The 19831-nt window shown below is 39.6% G+C and overlaps 1 protein-coding gene across 8 annotated transcripts in view; it reads right to left on the bottom strand.

The window, feature by feature from the left end:
* Positions 1–19831, bottom strand: part of DLGAP2 (DLG associated protein 2) — a 1383198-nt gene that overhangs the window by 136637 nt on the left and 1226730 nt on the right. For 7 of the 8 annotated variants that reach the window (XM_073675364.1, XM_073675365.1, XM_073675370.1 and 4 more), the window contains 2 exons: positions 17208–17267; positions 5189–5408 (listed from right to left, as the gene is read on the bottom strand). In XM_073675364.1, coding sequence (XP_073531465.1) covers positions 5189–5408; positions 17208–17267 — 280 coding nt within the window. The remainder of the gene's footprint in view (positions 1–5188; positions 5409–17207; positions 17268–19831) is intronic. The other variant, XM_073675367.1, reaches the window with a different exon arrangement.

Here is a 19831-nt window from a genome sequence, read left to right as displayed (position 1 = left end):
GGTGCATGCCTGAATAAAGCAAATGGGGTATGGGGGAAAGGGACACGACGATGCCTTCCAAGGGTACTGTACCCAGCAGCTGCCCAGATACTACATGGGCCGACACACCAATCTAAAACGGGTGTGATGAGTGTGATGCAGAAACATTGGGTGGCACCAGGATTCTCCACCTGTATAGAAAGCCTGATACAAGGGTGCATGATATGTGCTACACATAATCAGGGTTGAGTAGTTAAAACACCACCCAAACACCCCCCCCCCGGCCCCTCTATCCATTCCAGAGACTGCAAATTGATTATATTCAGCTGCCAAAGTCAGGATCATGGGAATATGTGTTGGTCTGTATTGATTTGTTCTCAGGATGGCCAGAGGCTTTCCCGATTGCCAAAGCCACGGCTGCGGCAACCGCAAAGAAACTGCTTGCGGAGGTGGTCTGCAGGTATGGGGTACCAGAGGTAATTGAGAGTGACAGAGGTACACACTTCACAGGTGAAATAATGAATAAAGTCATGTCAGCTCTAGGAATTCAACAAGTATTCCACACCCCATATCACCTGCAAAGTAGTGGTAAAGTGGAAAGACTGAATGGGACATTGAAATTAAAAATTCAGAAAGCCATGGCTGAGACAGGAAAACCATGGCCGGACTGTTTACCGCTTGCTCTGTTTTCAGTAAGATACACGCCTAATAAAAAGACTGGACTCTCCCCATATGAGATATTGTTTGGCAACGTACCCAGCCTAGGGTGTTTCTATCCGCAAGCATTAGAAATGAACAACCATGTGCTAAGTTCCTACGTGAGGGCTTTACACAAAAAGATTAAGCAAGTACATGATAATGTCTTCAGTTCTCTTTCAGATCCAGATCAAGACTCTAGCAGCCATACGCTGCAACCTGGAGACTGGGTGGTTATAAAAAGACACGCGAGGAAAAGCTTAGATCCACGGTTTGACGGACCCTTTCAAGTTCTGCTGACCACAAGCACAGCCGTTAAGCTAGAGGGAAAAGAGGCCTGGATCCACGCGTCCCATTGCAAAAAGATGCTAGGAGAACCAGCGGACAAAGAATGATGACATTGTTTATACTTACCTGCATCCTTGCGACCACAGGTGCATGGACTAGGTTGAGCACCACAGATGGAGACTCATTAAACACCATCTTGCTCTAATCGATGGACTAAAGGAGCAAAACCAGATCACTGCTAATTGTTGGATATGTACACATGCCCCTGTGACGTCCACTAGCATACCCTTTCTCGCTGTCCCAGTCTCATGGGAAGAGATAAACTTTTGGGTGAACTGTTCAGATACTTTGGCCAATAATTCCACACAGAGATTTTCCTTTCTAAATCCCGCAAATTGGTTTAAAAGGTATCGGTGGGTGGTTGGCTGGTATAGTACAAGCTATTTTACAGGTTTTGCTAATGTGTCTTGCGGTTTATTTTGTTTTTAAGCTTTTTCTAATGTGTATTCAGTGTTGTACTAAAAGAAAATATAGAGATTCATATTGATAAATGAAGGAACAAAAGGATGGAATGTTATAGCAGAAGATGGAGTCCCTCAAGTTTAAGGACCCCATCTATGCTATATAAGTCTGACAGTTATTTTAGGTGAAAACAACAGCAAGCTGAAATGTTCCTTCTTGTATCAATAGCGTGTCCTTGCTAAGAAGATAACGTGTCCTCCCTGGCCAGATGTTTCTTCTTGTAGCAATAATGTGTTCTTGCACGAAGATAATGTGGCCTTGCTAGCCAGATACGTCTAATTAAATATTTTAAAGCATACAGAAACTAGCTTTTTCGCTTGTTCAGCTAAACTGTATAATCGAACCATATATGGTAAATCCGTTTCCTGCCTTCAGGGTGTATATCAACCCTGTGTTTTGTAATAAAGTTTAGAGCATGTTTAGACACAAACATTCTGTCCGGTGTCTCGTTCTCTCCGATATCGTAATCCAAAGGATAGAAGACCCAGAATGCAGTGACGACAGTGGTATTATTATTCTTACACCTTCTACATATTGGGATAGGATCTTGAAGATGGGAGTAGCCTTTAAGCCCCATATATCTCGAAAAAAAGAGGAAAAAATTATTGTAAAATCTGAAGAAGAAAAAGTTGTATAGCCGTTAAAAGCGCATGTATGATAAAACTTGAAAATGTATTCAGTCAGGAACAGGGGAAAATGACCCGGTCATTAACTAGTTAAAGAGTAAACATTGTTCCAATTTTTATTTCATCCATCAATAGTAGACATGACAATAACAACTTTGTAATATATCTTATCAGAGAGATCTGATTCTTTCACCTTCTAAATTAATCTTTTAGGCTATGTGCCCACGTAGCAGATTTGATGCAGAGCGTTTTTGCAGATTAACATGCGTTTTTTTCTGCCAGAGAGAAGCGTTTTTTCAGCGTTTTTACATGCGTTTTCGCATGCGTTTTTTCAAGCACTTTTCCAAGCGATTTTGAGCATCACTTGGAAAAATGCTTGACAAGTTGGTCACACAATATAAATCCATGCAACCGGCATGGATTTATAATATGTGACTAATTTAGATGCTTTAAATGCAGCATCTATAGTAAAAAAAAAAGAATTAAAAAGTTAAAAATGAAAAAAACCTGTATATTCACCTCTCCGGTCTCCTCCCGACGTCTCCCTGCGACTCCCGGCGACGATCCTCTCTCGTCGGCGTCCCACAGTGTACTGGCAGGACCTGCGGTGACATCATTTAGTCAGCTGATGGTCTCGCGACCATCACCTGACCGCCGACGTCAGCGGTCGCTTGACCATCAGGTGACTAAATGACGTCACCGCAGGTCCTGACAGTACACCGCGGGACGCCAAGGAAAGAGGACGTGGCCGGGAGCAGACTGGAGAGCAGACCGGGGACCGCCGGAGAGGTGAATATACAGGTTTTGTTTATTTTTAACTTTTTTATTTCTTTTTTTCACCGTGTGGTAGCCGGGATGAAGAGGATTTGTAGTCTCCTCTTCATCCCGTGTACCACACGCACCGAGATTACGCTGCAAATTCGCGGCCATTGAATTTAATTGAAATGCAGCAAATCCACATATACCTGCGGGTTTGCTGCGTTTCAATGTTCCTCAATGGCCGCAAATTTGCAGTGTAATCGCGGTAGAAATGGTCATGGTGCGTTTTGCAACGCAATGCGAATTCGGCGCGCAAGTTAGCGCATCATGTGCACAGCACATCCGAATTCACATTGTGTTGCATGGCAGACTGTTTTACAAGCGTTTTTGCAGCGTTTTCACAGCCGTAAAAACGCTGCAAAAACGCTACAAAAACGCTACGTGGGCACATAGCCTTACTCTCAATTAATGGGTAAAATCTGTGTTCAGTGAAGTTAGATTTTCCCATTCCTGAGATCGGAGATGGTACTTGATGCTTGAGGGGAAGAGGAGGGAGAAGCAGACACACGCATAGTCTACTGCACGTTCCACAGCAATAAGAAAATCTGTCTTTACTGAAAAGAGATTTAACCCATGAATTGAGAATTTTATCCATTTAAAGATTTCTCTAGTAAAATCCTCATCAAAGCATTTAAGATCAGCACACTTGCCATCAGTTAAACGTTTAGTTACTCACTACTAATTTTCATCGCCCATTAAGAGGACACCTATATAACAAAATGTCATCATTGTATCACTCTATGACAATTACATACAATACAGGTGTAATTAAATAAAATTACAAAGAATGAACTTAGTAACAAAAGTATAGGACGAGAGTCATCAAACAGTTTTCGCAACTTTTGGTGTGGTTATGCCATTCCAGGACACCTCTCCAACTTTTTGAAAATGGTGTGGAGAAGCGCCCAACAAATTACTATCTAATCACTATTTACATCGCTAAATTGGCGAAAAAATTCTGAAAAGTAATGCAAGCAAGCGCACAGCAGTTGAAAGATGCGCCAAAATCATTAAGAGGCGCATACCTCTCAATGAATTTAGCGCTCCCTTCAATAAGAATGGGCAAGAAAATGCAAGTCTTATTAAATAGTGATGCACAGTTAAGTACAATGTGATGCACAGTTGAAGTACCGCAGTCCTATATAAAGCTGATCATGTTATAGTCCAAAGACAGTTGACATAAAATTGCTCACTTGGTTAACCTGGAATTAGTTAATCCACATGATATACAGTGTATTAAAAATTCTGTAAATTTTAAATTACTATTTTCCCTCCCCCTCCATGAACCCTTTCCTTTATCTTCCTTCCTTGCTTAAACTGTTTTTATACTTAAAGGGGTTTTCCCACGAACAAAAGTACATTTTAATCAATAGATCTTGGAATAATAATAAGTTCCACAATTGGATGTATTCAAATAAAATGTTCCTGTGCTGAGATAATCTTATAAATGTGCCCCTGCTGTGAACTATGCAATGGCCGTGTCTGACCATACAGGGACATGGTCTGATCATACCACATCTCCTGGGCAGTGGAGGAAGCAAAAGAGAGTATACAGACAGGACAGCACGGGGATCGCAGCTGATTCTTTTTTGAAGTAAAACATTGTTTAAAAACAGGCAGTGAAATGTTTTACCTCACAGAAAGAATCAGCTGTGATCCCCTGCTGTAATGTCTGTATACTCTTTTGCTTCCTCCCCTGCCCAGGAGATGTGGTATAATCAGATCATGTCCCTGCACAGTCAGACACAGCCATTACACAGTGCACAGCAGGGGCACATTTATAAGATTATCTCAGCACAGGAACATTTTATTTAAACACATCAAATTGTGGAAGTTATTATTATTCCAAGATCTATTGATTAAAATCATCTTTTGTTCATGGGGAAACCCCTTTAAAGTTCATCTTATTGTTTTTTAAAATTTAATATAACAATAAAAATTTTATGAAAAAAAAAATTCTACAAATTTTCCACAAAAGCGTTAATGAGATTTTCAGGTTTTAATTTTTTTTTAAAGCAAAGTCTTCCCATATGTAAAAATACAAATAAAAATATTGTTGAGAAAAATGATTGGCTGAGCAGTCATGTTGTCAGCACTGCAGCAAATAAACAGATCCGGGGTTGCAAACTAGCGACTCTAGAGCAACAGGCGGTAAGCACAGCCAACAGTTATTTTTCCATACAGGTAGCCTTTGCCATAGTAAAAAATAAAACCGGAAATCCTCAATAATTGCCCCTGGTGATGCTTGCACTATTTACCTGTTGTTGACCTGGTTGTGGTAGTAACATTGGAAGAGGATATTACAGGGACACAATCATCATCCTGGGAATATCCGGCCTGAATAGCTCTCAAGTAACTGTGACTTCTAGTTCGGAAGCATCCTGGCAGGTCTAAAGCGTCCATTGCATGAGCGTCAACTTCACTGAAGACCGACTCACACACCGACTCATATTGCCCATTAATTTCTGTTTCACTCATCTGGAAGAAGAGAATACATGGAGTTGGTGCTGCAAATCATTGTGCTGAGCGGCCTGTCCAATTAGAGCAAAAAAATGTTGCTTTATCAAAACATGGTGATAACATGTGCTCTAATTAAAGGAGAATGGAAGAAGTGAGGAAATGTGTTCTCACTACGAGAGCAGCAGACTTTGCTGTAATGTCAGGTTTCTACACACTGAACCCGCCGTGCTGATTAGAATATGCGGGTTGTCTTCATTGCAATGCGATTGTAATTATTTGCATTATTTGAAATGTAAATTAATATTAAGATTACATATAACATTTCTTGTCTATTATTTTCTCATGGTTTAATTATAAAATAAAACCGTACCATTATAACATCTAGAATTGCGCTATACAATGATTTTTTTTTTATTGAATGTAATTATATACCAGAAACCTGACAAAAAGAAAAGCCTTGGGATGTACTGTTTGGCCTGTGTCAGATGAACGTCTGGAATTCTGCAAATTTAGGCTACGTTCCCACAATGAATATTTGGTGGGTTTTTGATGCTGTAGATTTTCTGCAGTATTTGTGCACCAATAAGGTAAATTAGGTTACTTGCGTTTTTGAGTACGTTTTTTATTATTATATGTGTTATCATCTCGTTTTTGTCTCCAAGGCCAGGTGCACATGTTGAGTATTTGGAGAGTTTTTTACCTCACTATTTGTAAGGCTGTGTGCCCACGATGCGGATTTAATGCATTTCCGTAGTGGCATTTCCACTGTGGAAACGCATTAAAATCGCTTTTTAATAGGTCTGCGATGTATCCCAACGATAATCCGCATGTGCTGAGCACATGCTGCAAAAATTTCCGGTGTGGATTATCATTGCGGAAAAATCTGCAGCACAACCAATTTGGGCGCCATTTCGCGGTGAAATATCGCTCATTGACTTGCATTGAACCGCATAATATCCGCATGTATACATGTATACATGCGAATGTTATGCGGTTCAATGCCCGGATGGTACCCGGGTCTGGAGAAGAGGAGACTTTCATCTGACCCGGGTACCATTGTACCTGCAAGTTAAAAAAGAACTGTAAGGTAAAAAATAAAAAAAAATATTCATAGTCACCTCTCCGGCGGTCCCCAGTCTCCTCCCGGGCCGCTTCCTCTCTCCTCGGCGTCCCACGGTGTACTGGCAGGACCTGCGGTGAAATCATTTAGTCAGCTGATGGTCACGTGACCGCTGATGTCAGTGGTCAGGTGATGGTCACGCGACCGCTGACGTCAGTGGTCAGGTTATGGTCGCGTGACCATCAGCTGACTAAATGACATTTACCGCAGGTCCTGCCAGTACACCGCAGGACGCCGAGGAGAGAGGACGCTGCCGGGAGGAGACCGAGGGCCGCTGTAGAGGTGAATATAAGATTTTTTATTTCTTTTTGTTTTTTTTTATTCTTTTTTTTTACTTTAGATGCAGCATTTGATAGTATAAATTTCTCTAAGTTGGTAACACAATATAAATCCATGCCAGTTGCATGGATTTATATTGTGTGACCAACTTTGTCAAGCCCTTTTCCAAGTGATGCTCAAAATCGCTTGGAAAATGCTTGAAAAAAACGCATGCATAAACGCATGTAAAAACGCTGAAATAACGCATGAAAAATCTGTATGCATTTTTTCTGCCAAGGAGATGCAGAAACGCTCAGGAAATTTCTGCTTCAAATCTGCATCGTGGGCACATAGCCTAAGCTAAAAGCAGGATGGGTGATAAATACAGAAGTGGTGACGTGTTTCTATTATACTTTTCCTCTGATTGTTCCACTCCTGGTTTTGGCTTATAAATAATGAAGTAAAATACTGACCAAATACTGAATGTGTGCACGTGGCCTTAGTTTTGGTGCATTTTTGATGCTGTGTATTTTTGCAGCGTCAAAAACGCAGCATCTTAGGCCAGGTGCACATGTTGAGTATTTGGTGATTTTTTTTTTACATCAGTATCTGTATGCCAAAACAAGAAGTGATACAGTCAGAGGAAAAGTATAATAGAAACGCATCACCACTTTTTACCAACTCCTGGTTTTGGCTTACAAATACTGAAGTAAAAAACGGACCAAGTACTCAACGGGTGAATGTGGCCTTATAGTTCCAGCAAAGTGAATGGGATTTATAGAAATCTCTTGCCCACTGTGCTTTTATTTCACTCAACATAAACTGACCTGTGGTGCGTGTTTCATATCTGCAGCATGTCAATTTCTCTTGTGGGTACGCTGAATTTTCTGTGCAGATGTTTTCCATAGACCTGCATTAGATGTGGAAAATCCGCAGGTAAAAAACACACATGCGTTTGTAGTGCATTTCCGCGGCGGAAACACATAAAAAACGCATGTAATCTGCTCCTAAGAATATCAATAAAGTTTTGTCAAAGTCAAATAGCCGGAAGTATCAAACACAAAGTCAGTTCCGTCTGATATCCTTTCAGAGTATTGTGCCTTGTTTGGCTTTTATTGGTTTCATCAATAAAGGATGTGTTCCCCTTATCTTTTGCCAGCCATCTATTCTTGTTTCGGTTCTATTAATTTAAATAATAGGAACAAAAATGGTGCAGAAATTCTGCAGGGCCAAAAACTCACCGAAAGCTCATCGTTAGAACGTAGCCTTTTGGTGTGTCATGTTTTAAATAAAGCTGTTTTGTTTTTGATACTTCCTGGTATTTACCTTTGATAAAACTTTATTGATATAGTCATTGTTGGTTCACATGTGTATTTAGTGCGTTTGCGCAGCGAAAATTAACTAATAATGCATTTGCGTTTTTTACCTGTGGATTTTCCGTATCTAATGCAATTCTATGGGGAAAATCTGCAATTAAAACTCAGCGTACCCACAAGAGAAATTGACATGTTGCGGATTTTAAAAATGCACCACAGGTCAGTTTACTTAGCTTAATAAAAATGCTCAGTGGGTATGAGATTTCTATAAATCCCATCCATTTTACTGGAACGCTGCATTTTTTTGTGCAGTGAAAATACGCAGCATCAAAAACTCACAAAAAACTTATTGTGGGAATTTATCTTTAAAAAGTAAATCTGATAGAATAAAAATTACCTGATGTGTCAAAGTTACATATCTAAAGCCGCCATCGGCAGGACCAACAGCGCTCAAAGCAATCTAAAGTCACTGGAAACCTCCAGTAGTATTATATTGTAGTATATACAGTGAGTGGACAGATTTCATCTTTCTGTAGAAGCCAAACAATAGTAATGATAATGCTCCCGATAATAGTATGAATAGATAACAAAAGTGAGAAGCGCTGCAAAGTTTAGTATTAGTCATAGGGAAAGGTAAGTCCGTGAAAGCAATTAAAAGAGAAAAAGTATAGTTAATGCACAGCAATGTCATGAGCCATGGGTAGAACACTGTAGATGTAGATTATATTAATTACACTTTGATCTGATTTTCCAACCTAACCGAAAGATCTTATAATCAATAATGAGTGTCTCCAATGTACAGAAAAGTGAAATATTACAGAGATATTCCAATCTATGAACATCATCGGCCCTTCACTTTTTATCAGATAATAAAAGCCATTGGTCCCAATAACTAGAGCTATCTGCGGGCAGGGCACAGTGGTAACGGGCAAAGAAAAATGAAATTTCCATTGTAAATTTTTGGTATTTGTAAAATGTGCTTACCCCGGAGCGGGACATTGTTTTGAAGGGAAGCACAGATGGGTACAATGGCAGAGTGCTTGGTAGTTACATAGCACTCTGCCCTTTAACAACTCTAAAGCTCAGAGCAAAGTGAGAAGAGCAAATAAGATTACATACAGTACAGACCAAAAGTTTGGACACACCTCATTTAAAGATTTTTCTGTATTTTCATGACTATGAAAAATGTACATTCACACTGAAGGCATCAAAACTATGAATTAACACATGTTGAATTATATGCTTAACAAAAAAGTGTGAAACAACTGAAAATATGTCTTATATTCTAGGTTTTACAAAGTAGTCACCTTTTGCTTTGATGACTGCTTTGCACACTCTTGGCATTCTCTTGATGAGCTTCAAGAGGTAGTCACCGGAAATGGTCTTCCAACAATCTTGAAAGAGTTCCCAGAGATGCTTAGCACTTGTTGGCCCTTTTGCCTTCCCTTTGCAGTCCAGCTCACCCCAAACCATCTCGATTGGGTTCAGGTCTGGTGACTGTGGAGGCCAGGTCATCTGGCGTAGCACCCCATCACTCTCCTTCTTGGTCAAATAGCCATTACACAGCCTGGAGGTATGTTTGGGGTCATTGTCCTGTTGAAAAATAAATGATGGTCCAACTAAACGCAAACCGGATGGAATAGCATGCCGCTGCAAGATGCTGGTTCAGTATGCCTTCAATTTTGAATAAATCCCCAACAGTGTCACCAGCAAAGCACCCCCACACCATCACACCTCCTCCTCCATGCTTCACGGTGGGAACCAGGCATGTAGAGTCCATCCGTTCACCTTTTCTGCATCGCACAAAGACACGGTGGTTGGAACCAAAGATTTCAAATTTGGACTCATCAGACCAAAGCACGGATTTCCACTGGTCTAATGTCCATTCCTTGTGTTCTTTAGTCCAAACAAGTCTCTTCTGCTTGTTGCCTGTCCTTAGCAGTGGTTTCCTAGCAGCTATTTTACCATGAAGGCCTGCTGCACAAAGTCTCCTCTTAACAGTTGTTGAAGAGATGTGTCTGCTGCTAGAACTCTGTGTGGCATTGACCTGGTCTCTAATCTGAGCTGCTGTTAACCTGTGATTTCTGAGGCTGGTGACTCGGATAAACTTATCCTCAGAAGCAGAGGTGACTCTTGGTCTTCCTTTCCTGGGGCGGTCCTCATGTGAGCCAATTTCTTTGTAGCTCTTTATTGGTTTTCCAACTGCACTTGGGAACACTTTCAAAGTTTTCCCAATTTTTCAAACTGACTGACCTTCATTTCTTAAAGTAATGATGGCCACTCGTTTTTCTTTACTTAGCTGCTTTTTTCTTGCCATAATACAAATTCTAACAGTCTATTCAGTAGGACTATCAGCTGTGTATCCACCAGACTTCTGCACAACACTGATGGTCCCAACCCCATTTATAAGGCAAGAAATCCCACTTATTAAACCTGACAGGGCACACCTGTGAAGTGAAAACCATTTCCGGTGACTACCTCTTGAAGCTCATCAAGAGAATGCCAAGAGTGTGCAAAGCAGTCATCAAAGCAAAAGGTGGCTACTTTGAAGAACCTAGAATATAAGACATATTTTCAGTTGTTTCACACTTTTTTGTTAAGTATATAATTCCACATGTGTTAATTCATAGCTTTGATGCCTTCAGTGTGAATGTACAATTTTCAAAGTCATGAAAATACAGAAAAATCTTTAAATGAGAAGGTGTGTCCAAACTTTTGGTCTGTACTGGTCATGTATGTATAAGGCCTCATTCAGACATCCATGTGTCACAGTCAGAGAACGGATCACGATGCACAGACTGCCCGCAGGTCTCCTAACTCATCAGTCATCAGTGTTTCCGTTTTACCATCAATGTGGTCATCAGTGTTTTCCATCAGTGTTTTCCATCAGTGTGTCATCAGCGTGTCAATTTTTAGCATCAGTGTTTTCCATCAGTGTTCTCCATCAGGGTGTCATCCGTGTGTCAGTCTTTACCATCAGTGATTTTCATCAGGGTGTCATCAGCGTGTAAGTTTTTACCATCAGTGTTATCCATCAGTGTTATCCATCAGTGTGTCATCCGTGTGTCAGTCTTTACCATCAGTATTTTCTATCAGTGTTCTCCATCAGGGTGTCATCCGTGTGTCAGTCTTTACCATCAGTGTTTTTCATCAGGGTATCATCAGCGTGTCAGTCTTTACCATCAGTGTTTTTCATCAGGATGTCATCTGTGTGTCAGTTTTTACCATCAGTGTGTCATCAGTGTGTCACTGTTTTCCATTAGTGTTTTCCATCAGTGTGTCATCAGTGTGTCAGTTTTTACCATCAATGTGTGATCAGTGTTTTCCTTCGGTGTTTTCCATCAGTGTGTCAGTTTTTACCATTAATGTGTGATCAGTGTTTTCCTTCGGTGTTTTCCATCAGTGTGTCAGTTTTTACCATCAATGTGTGATCAGTGTTTTCCTTCGGTGTTTTCCATCAGGGTGTCAGTTTTTACCATCCGTGTGTCTTTTTTCTCATAAGTGTGTCATCAGTGGTTTTCCGATATGGATAAATAAAGAAATACATTGCAAAGCTTCTCTTATATTTTGCAATGTTAAACACGGACAGCACACGGATGACACACAGATGCTATCCCTGTGCTGTACGTGTTGTTCACTGACCCACAGACTTGTATTGGACCTTGTCATCTGTGCTGCCAGGAAAAAGTGGACATGTCTCTGTGTGGTTTGCATGGACACACGGTCCGTGTAAAAACATGGGCATGTGAGCAGCCCCACAGGTTTTAATGGGTACATGCATCCCAGTTTGTCCATGGACCGTGTTTCATGGACGTCTGACTTCGGCCTGAGAAATACGTGAAGATAAGTGCACACTTGGAATGGGGGTCTACAAGCAGTGAGAAAGGAGTGGGTGTAGAATATGTGTGGGGCTAAACAGCGACTTATGCGCGACACGGCCCAAGATCGCTATGTGCTTCTGCTACAAGCCAACGCAACACAGGTGTATGGGGTCCAACTGCGACCCCCATGGTCCCGCAACTGCAACAAGCAACTTGAAAAAATCATACATGGTCTGACTTTTTGAGACTTGCTTCTTGTGGCACCCCAAGGGGGGCACAATTTGCCCCATTGATCTGCATCATGCGGTGATGTAGCAAAGGTACATAGCCATCTATGGTCGCTTGATTTATGTCATGGCCAATGTCGCCGTGTAGCCCACTATGGAGATGCCTGTCATATATGAACCATTCACATAAAATAATACTGAAAAATCAGCAATTGAGTATTCTTCTCTAGTTTATACAGTGACCTCCCAGCAGATATCTTTGGGCATCTGTTTAATGTATGTGATGGCATGTTTGAATAAGAACCATATGAGAAACTAGAAAACACATTTTTTTAAACCAGGCCTTGTACTGAAAAGAGAATAATAAAATAAATGTAAATGACTGCACAGACTTTGAAAGAAGAAGGGAATAGAAGTAACTGATCAATACATAGACTAAGTCAGAAGAAGGCAGAAGTCTCACAATGGCAACTGGACGACATTTTCTCTAGAAATGTCAGATCAGAATCATTATGGATTATATGATATTCTGATCTACTGAAGATCTATCATTATAATAATTATATTGTGAAGCTATTCCCTTTTTCATTCCATTAGAGTACCCAAGATGGCAGTTGTTATGGCACTCCCAGAGAAGAAGAAGTCTTATGTCAACTACAATAATTCAGAGAAGTAATATATTCATGGAATCTGTTTTAGACATCATAAAACCTGCTATCTCGTTGGTTGGTTTATGACTTGATGTATTTATGTCATAAATTCAATATGATTTTAGATTGTTGCTTCTACCCCCACCACACATTAATATAATAAAAAGGATATGGACACCATTGGGGGAATTTTTACATGAATGCATATATTTTGGTCAGGTTAAAAATAATTTTTGCAATTTGGTTTCACTAAAAATTTGACACTGTTTGTCTTCTATAGTCTAGTGCTGGCTGCAGAATGAGATATCTGAGAATCTGTCAGTCAGCTCGTTCTTTTATCTGTGTTTTTCTGAGCTCTTCTCAGCTGATTCATGACCACATGAAAGTTGAGCTGAATGTTGTGGATATAAACCAGTTGAGTAGAAGGCAGATAAAGTTATAAACTCCCATCAGAACCAGCTCATTCATGCATTCTCAGTTAATTTGTTCAGTTGTCAGCAATATATAGGGAAAAAAGGTAATAGTTTGTGAAAGACAAATGATTAGAGATGAGCGGATCTGATGAGATTTCAATTCGCTGGATTTTACTGGGAAATTTGATTTGCAACAAATTTATTCTTTGCAATTTTAATGTTTCGTATTATGCTCTGGGTATGGAGAAAACGTAATATGTAGAAAAAAAAACAATAAAAACAATCAATACTCACCTCACCGCTCACCTCCACTGCTCACTGTCCTCCGGTACTTGTTGCCTCTTTTTAGGCCGTGGTCACACAAGAGAATAGGCTTGACTATGCTAATAACACTCTGATCAAACTCTGATCAGAGTGTCAGCTTAGTATGATCCGATTTTCTAGCATGCGAGAATCACAGCACAGGTAAGAAGATGGAGAACTTAATTTCTCCATCTTCTCTATTGTTTGAGTCTTCAGATGTCAGACTGCCCTTGGATGATATCTGAGTACAATCCGATGTTTTACACGCACCCATAGACTTGATCGGGTGAATGCCATCCAATTTGCAGAGTAAAGCGCAGCATGCTGCGATTTTTTTCCATAGACCAAAAATACAGATCTGCACTGTCCCATACTATAACATTGGTCTGAGTGCTATCTAATAAAACATCAGAATGCACTCATCTGAGTCATATGCTCGTGTGAGCAAGCCCTTACTGCCGCTGTGTGCTGAAACCCTGGGCATCTTCAAGCTTTCGGACAGATGTTGCTGCATATGCACAGGGACATCCCAGGCCTAGTCGCAACTAGAAAGTCCTGGCTGAGAGAACACATCATAAAGTCGCGGCAAATGTCCTGGCATCACAATGTTGTCATGACCTTATGACAAGCATGTGCAGAGTCGTCCCAGGTCTGATCGCGGCCGGAGGCCATGAGGTTCACTGCATGTTGACTGGAATAAGAGGCGGTGATGAAAGTACGGGGACAGTGAGCAATGAAGGTTGTTAAGAGGCAAGAGTAAGTTTTGGGGGGGGCGGTTTAAACTTTTTTTGCCTTCCCTGTATGGGTCAGCAAAATGGCAGCCCATCTTACTGAAGCAAATTGCAAACAAACAAAAAAAATCAACATTCTGGAGAAAATAGATTTTTTGATAATTCAAGTAGAATACACTGCCACTCGAATTTGCCCATCAAACGATACAAAAATTTTAATGAAACCCAATTGCAAAAAAGGTATTCAGCACAAAATCTATACATTTCAGTAAAATAAAAGTCTACAATGGTGTCAATATTCTTTAAAATACTAATTGCAATTCTAAAAAAATACAAAATATTTTACACACCTAAATACTGCATAATGGAGACATGGATCAAGTGTAAAGTGTCCGAACAATACAATGAATGTAAATGACAAGGGATCAAGTATAAAGGCAATGTAGGATGTGATGAGAACTGGCTGTGATGCATACTTCATACACAGAATTCTGTCAGTGCAAATAACTTGCTGTTAATTGCAGCATGGGTCATTACTGTACACCTTCCATTACTGATGATTGAGATTTATTTATAACTGTCACTGAATGATTTGATCAAAGAAGTGGCATTCACTGCTATGGAGGCTTGCATGCTACAAATAGACTGTCCCATTCTATGGTTTCCACTGCGAAGCAGCTCAATTTACTGCAGATATGGAAATCAATATTTGTGGTCCATGAAATTTTGTTTGAGCCCTTTAAAATACGAGCATTAATTTGGGGATTTACGTCATGGGAGAAACTATGCAAAGGAATGCATATATGGTTGATGAGCCCGCAAATGTTATTTTGTAGCTGCTGGAGAGGTATCTACTGTAACTGGTAGAACTTGGGCAGTAGTGTTGGGCCCTCCTTAATTACAATGCCTTCCAAGAAAATGTAAATCGGAAGTTATGTTTAAAAAATTGTCAAAGCTGCCATAAAAATGGCAAAATTCACAGTATTTTTGCACAACTATTGTACATGCCCAAACGTTTGTAACATTGTTACACTAAATTTTTGGTGTAAACTGCTCCTGTGGTGTAAAAAAAATCAGTTTATTACCTTGCCAGAATCCCTCAGCTGCCCTGAATCGGCCAGTGCATTCTGTATTTATTAATATTTTTTTTATTTTATCCTTTTATTGCGGAGATATGCCCTTTTTTTTTATTTTGGCACCAAGTATGATTGTGGTCCAAGAGGGCATTTCAGAAAGCTTTCTCTAGTGGCATGTGGTCCTCTTCCTCTATGACACTGGCGAATTGCTGCTCAGCAGCATCTGAAACTGGTTGATCTTGCAAGATCTCCTTGTTCTTGCGAGACCATGCTGTAAGAAGGCTAATCTGAGTGCACAAGCAAGTCACACTGATAACAAGGAGATTTCACAAGATCGAGCTGTTCAACCAGTTTCAGATGCTGCCGAGTTGACTTCCCCTTGAGAAAGCAAGGAAATAACACGCGAAACGCGCGTTGGGGATCTCTGCACTTGCATGTGTACAGAGGGTTGGCCCTTGCAATATGGGTAAGAATTGTTCTTAGCCTTGTTTATATTTAAAACAGTGGGGAGTACTTGTGGAGGAGGTCTAATGGTCTGATCGGCAGATACAAATATATTACCTCTATTTTTCCTCCGACTCACCTTTACCTGAAATACCCACTTGCATGGGTCCTAACCCTTCAGTGTTTGTTACCACTTGTCTTTTGTTCTCTTTTTATACCCCTGAGGGGGATTTGTAATGTGAGTATCATAAATAATATTGATGGTTTTAAAGCCTCAAACACCCCTGTTTTCTCTTTAATTTAAGTTCTTTGAGGGGTGGCTTCTAACTCTTTAGATGCACTTAAAGTCTATTATGACTTGACACATGTATATTTGAAATGTTCCTGGGATTTGTTTCATTAATTTGCATCATAAATAAGGATGACTACACGCCCTAAGAAAAAACTTTCTGAAACGCCTTCTTGTACCACAAGCATATTTGGAGCCAAAACAAAGAGGGAAACAAAGGGCATATCTCTGCAATGGAGGAACAAAATTAAAAATGGAAAGCATAGTCAGATTCAGGGCAGCACAGGGATTTGGGCAGGGTGATAAACTAATTATTTGGAAGTGTGACAGGTCCTCTTTAGGGCATCATGCACATTTTAGAACACAGAGGGCCTGATGGATCAGTTCACATCAGAAAACTGGTGCAACATTGTTGTAAAGTTATGCGCAATATGCACAGTAGTTGTCCCAAAATGTTGTGATTTTGGGCGTTTTTACAGATTTTTTGAACAGTGGGTAGATTTTACTCCAGCAAACCATGCAGACTTATAAATACTCCTTGCGCTGCCTTATAGAACCAATATACTCATCTGCCAAAAACAGTGTTTCTAATCATAGCATGCAATGCTTCATCTATGGCAGTGATTAGACAACTTCTCCCAACTCAATCAATCATATCTATATGAAAAGTCTTAAAACATGGCGTACAATACGTCTAACACAAGATTGATCAAGCTCAGCCTCTATCTTACACTGATCTATGAGCATGGCAAAGACAAATTTGAAAATTGCATTTTATGCCATTTTAAATATATTTCTACTAATGCAAAGGTTTTATTGCTTGCGTGTATAAAATGCTATTTAGCTTGAATTTCTAAAATGACTATATATAGAGAGAATATATTTTCTAGGCTGACCTATTACCGTACTATTTTTGCATGTTATCCGAGTTACAGTGGAGGCGCAGTAGAGGCGTTACTTGCTTCTCTTGCATTGTTCAGAATTTGCAGTGTATTTTGGTATGATGTATATAGCCATTGCTCTTGAGAAAGGTGCAATAGGCTATGCTACTTTCACACAGCAGTGAAATAAGGTCATCACAGCTGTAGAAAATGAACACGTGACTGTCTAGGTTTGAAACAGTGAAGTAAAGATTTCTCCTAGCCTGGGAATATACAGGGTACTGCCACCTTGATCTCAGGATAATCCTTTGAGGTAAAGCATTCTTGCAGACTTTCAATGAGGAAATCCTGCAAAAAAAAAAGAAAACATTCTCTTGTTAGATTTCACTGAGATCTTAATGGAATTACCATGTACAGTTCCTTCAAGACACTCCATCGTCCCCGAAGGATCACTTCAGTAACCCTGGCAACTTTAAAAATTACTTCACATTTATTTGTAGATTTTCAAATTATTGTCTAATTTGTAAATTGTTATATCTTAAAATAAAAAAATACAGTTAATTGACAAATCCTGTGATCTGCATAGATCCCTACCAGATCATTTTATAAGCGTATTCAAAGCTTAAAGGGGTATTCCCATCTCCAAGATCCTATCCCAATATGCAGTGGGTGTAATAATAATAATATAGCAAATACCTACAATTAGAAATGTATATTTTTTTCTGATTCCCTATGTCTTTTTCCTCATGTGCAGGCACTGCAGGACCTTAGGTATCCATGGTTACGACCACTGATATAGTGACAGTTAGTTAGCTAGTTGCTAGTGGTGGTAACCGTGGATACCTAAGGTCCTGCAATGCCTGCACATGAGGAAAGAGACATAGCGAATCAGAAAAATTATACTACTTTTCTAATTGAAGGTATTTGCTAATATAATTATTATATCACCTACTACATATTGGGATAGGATCTTGGAGATGGGAATACCCCTTTAATAAGGTAATCTTAAAGTGTAACTTCCGTTTTAATTCTTTTTTCATTAATCAGTGGTACACATGAAAATAAGAAGCTTTGTAATATAACTGAAAAGTGACAAAAAGTGCACAATAGAGCATCACCCGGGCAATATACGGTTGCGGTTTATTCCTGATGAAGGAGTTTGTTCGACTCTGAAACGCGTAGATTAATAAAAGTGCAGTAGAAATTTCCTTCTTTCATCTCCTTGAGTAATTTTTTATTCTTAATTTGTGGATAAAATATGTATTCAGTGAAGTCAGAGTTTCCAATTACTGAGATAGGAGATGGCAGTTGGTGCTTTTAAAATTCTATGGATGGCGAGGAGCTAGAGGCAGTCACACACATTCTACTGCAAGTTCTCATGAAATAGAAGTTGCAATTCTCCATAAAAATTTATAAGCACCAACTGTTATTTCCTCTCTCAGTATTGGGAAAATCCATATTCACTGAATACAGATTTTACCCATGAATTGAACATTTTGAGAATCAATGATCAATCCAGAAAGAGAAACATGTTGATATATTTAATAAGATATTTTATAAATTTTCTTATTTTCACATGTACTATTAATTTAAGGAAAAAAATAAAATAACAGTTAATGTTTAAATATTTTTTATATATAATTTATTTTATATCCATACTGTATGGTGCTGGTTAACACTAATAGTATTAATGAATGCTGAATGTGATATAATATCATAACATTATATAATATCATAACAATATATGTAATGTACAGTACAGACCAAAAGTTTGGACACACCTTCTCATTTAAAGATTTTTCTGTATTTTCATGACTTTGAAAATTGTACATTCACACTGAAGGCATCAAAACTATGAATTACCACATGTGGAATTATATACTTAACAAAAAAGTGTGAAACAACTGAAAATATGTCTTATATTCTAGGTTCTTCAAAGTAGCCACCTTTTGCTTTGATGACTGCTTTGCACACTCTTGGCATTCTCTTGATGAGCTTCAAGAGGTAGTCACCGGAAATGGTTTTCACTTCACAGGTGTGCCCTGTCAGGTTTAATAAGTGGGATTTCTTGCCTTATAAATGGGGTTGGGACCATCAGTTGTGTTGTGCAGAAGTCAGGTGGATACACAGCTGATAGTCCTACTGAATAGACTGTTAGAATTTGTATTATGGCAAGAATAAAGCAGCTAAGTAAAGAAAAACGAGTGGCCATCATTACTTTAAGAAATGAAGGTCAGTCAGTCTGAAAAATTGGGCAAACTTTGAAAGTGTCCCCAAATGCAGTTGCAAAAACCATCAAGCGCTACAAAGAAACTGGCTCACATGAGGACCGCCCCAGGAAAGGAAGACCAAGAGTCACTTCTGCTTCTGACGATAAGTTTATCCAAGTCACCAGCCTCAGAAATCGCAGGTTAACAGCAGCTCAGATTAGAGACCAGGTCAATGCTACAAAGAGTTCTAGCAGCAGACACATCTCTTCAACAACTGTTAAGAGGAGACTTTGTGCAGCAGGCCTTCATGGTAAAATAGCTGCTAGGAAACCACTGCTAAGGACAGGCAACAAGCAGAAGAGACTTGTTTGGGCTAAAGAACACAAGGAATGGACATTAGACTAGTGGAAATCTGTGCTTTGGTCTGATGAGTCCAAATTTGAGATCTTTGGTTCCAACCACTGTGTCTTTGTGTGATGCAGAAAAGGTGAACGGATGGACTCTACATGCCTGGTTCCCACCGTGAAGCATGGAGGAGGAGGTGTGATGGTGCTTTGCTGGTGACACTGTTGGGGATTTATTCAAAATTAAAGGCATACTGAACCAGCATGGCTACCACAGCATCTTGCAGCGGCATGCTATTCCATCCGGTTTGCGTTTAGTTGGACCATCATTTATTTTTCAACAGGACAATGACCCCAA

The sequence above is a fragment of the Phyllobates terribilis genome, unplaced genomic scaffold (assembly GCF_046119375.1).
Source record: "Phyllobates terribilis strain yellow unplaced genomic scaffold, ASM4611937v1 Scaffold_3__8_contigs__length_932513732, whole genome shotgun sequence".
NCBI lineage: Eukaryota > Metazoa > Chordata > Amphibia > Anura > Dendrobatidae > Phyllobates > Phyllobates terribilis.
Note: the sequence above shows the minus strand (reverse complement) of the source record. Positions and strands in the feature narration are given on the sequence as shown.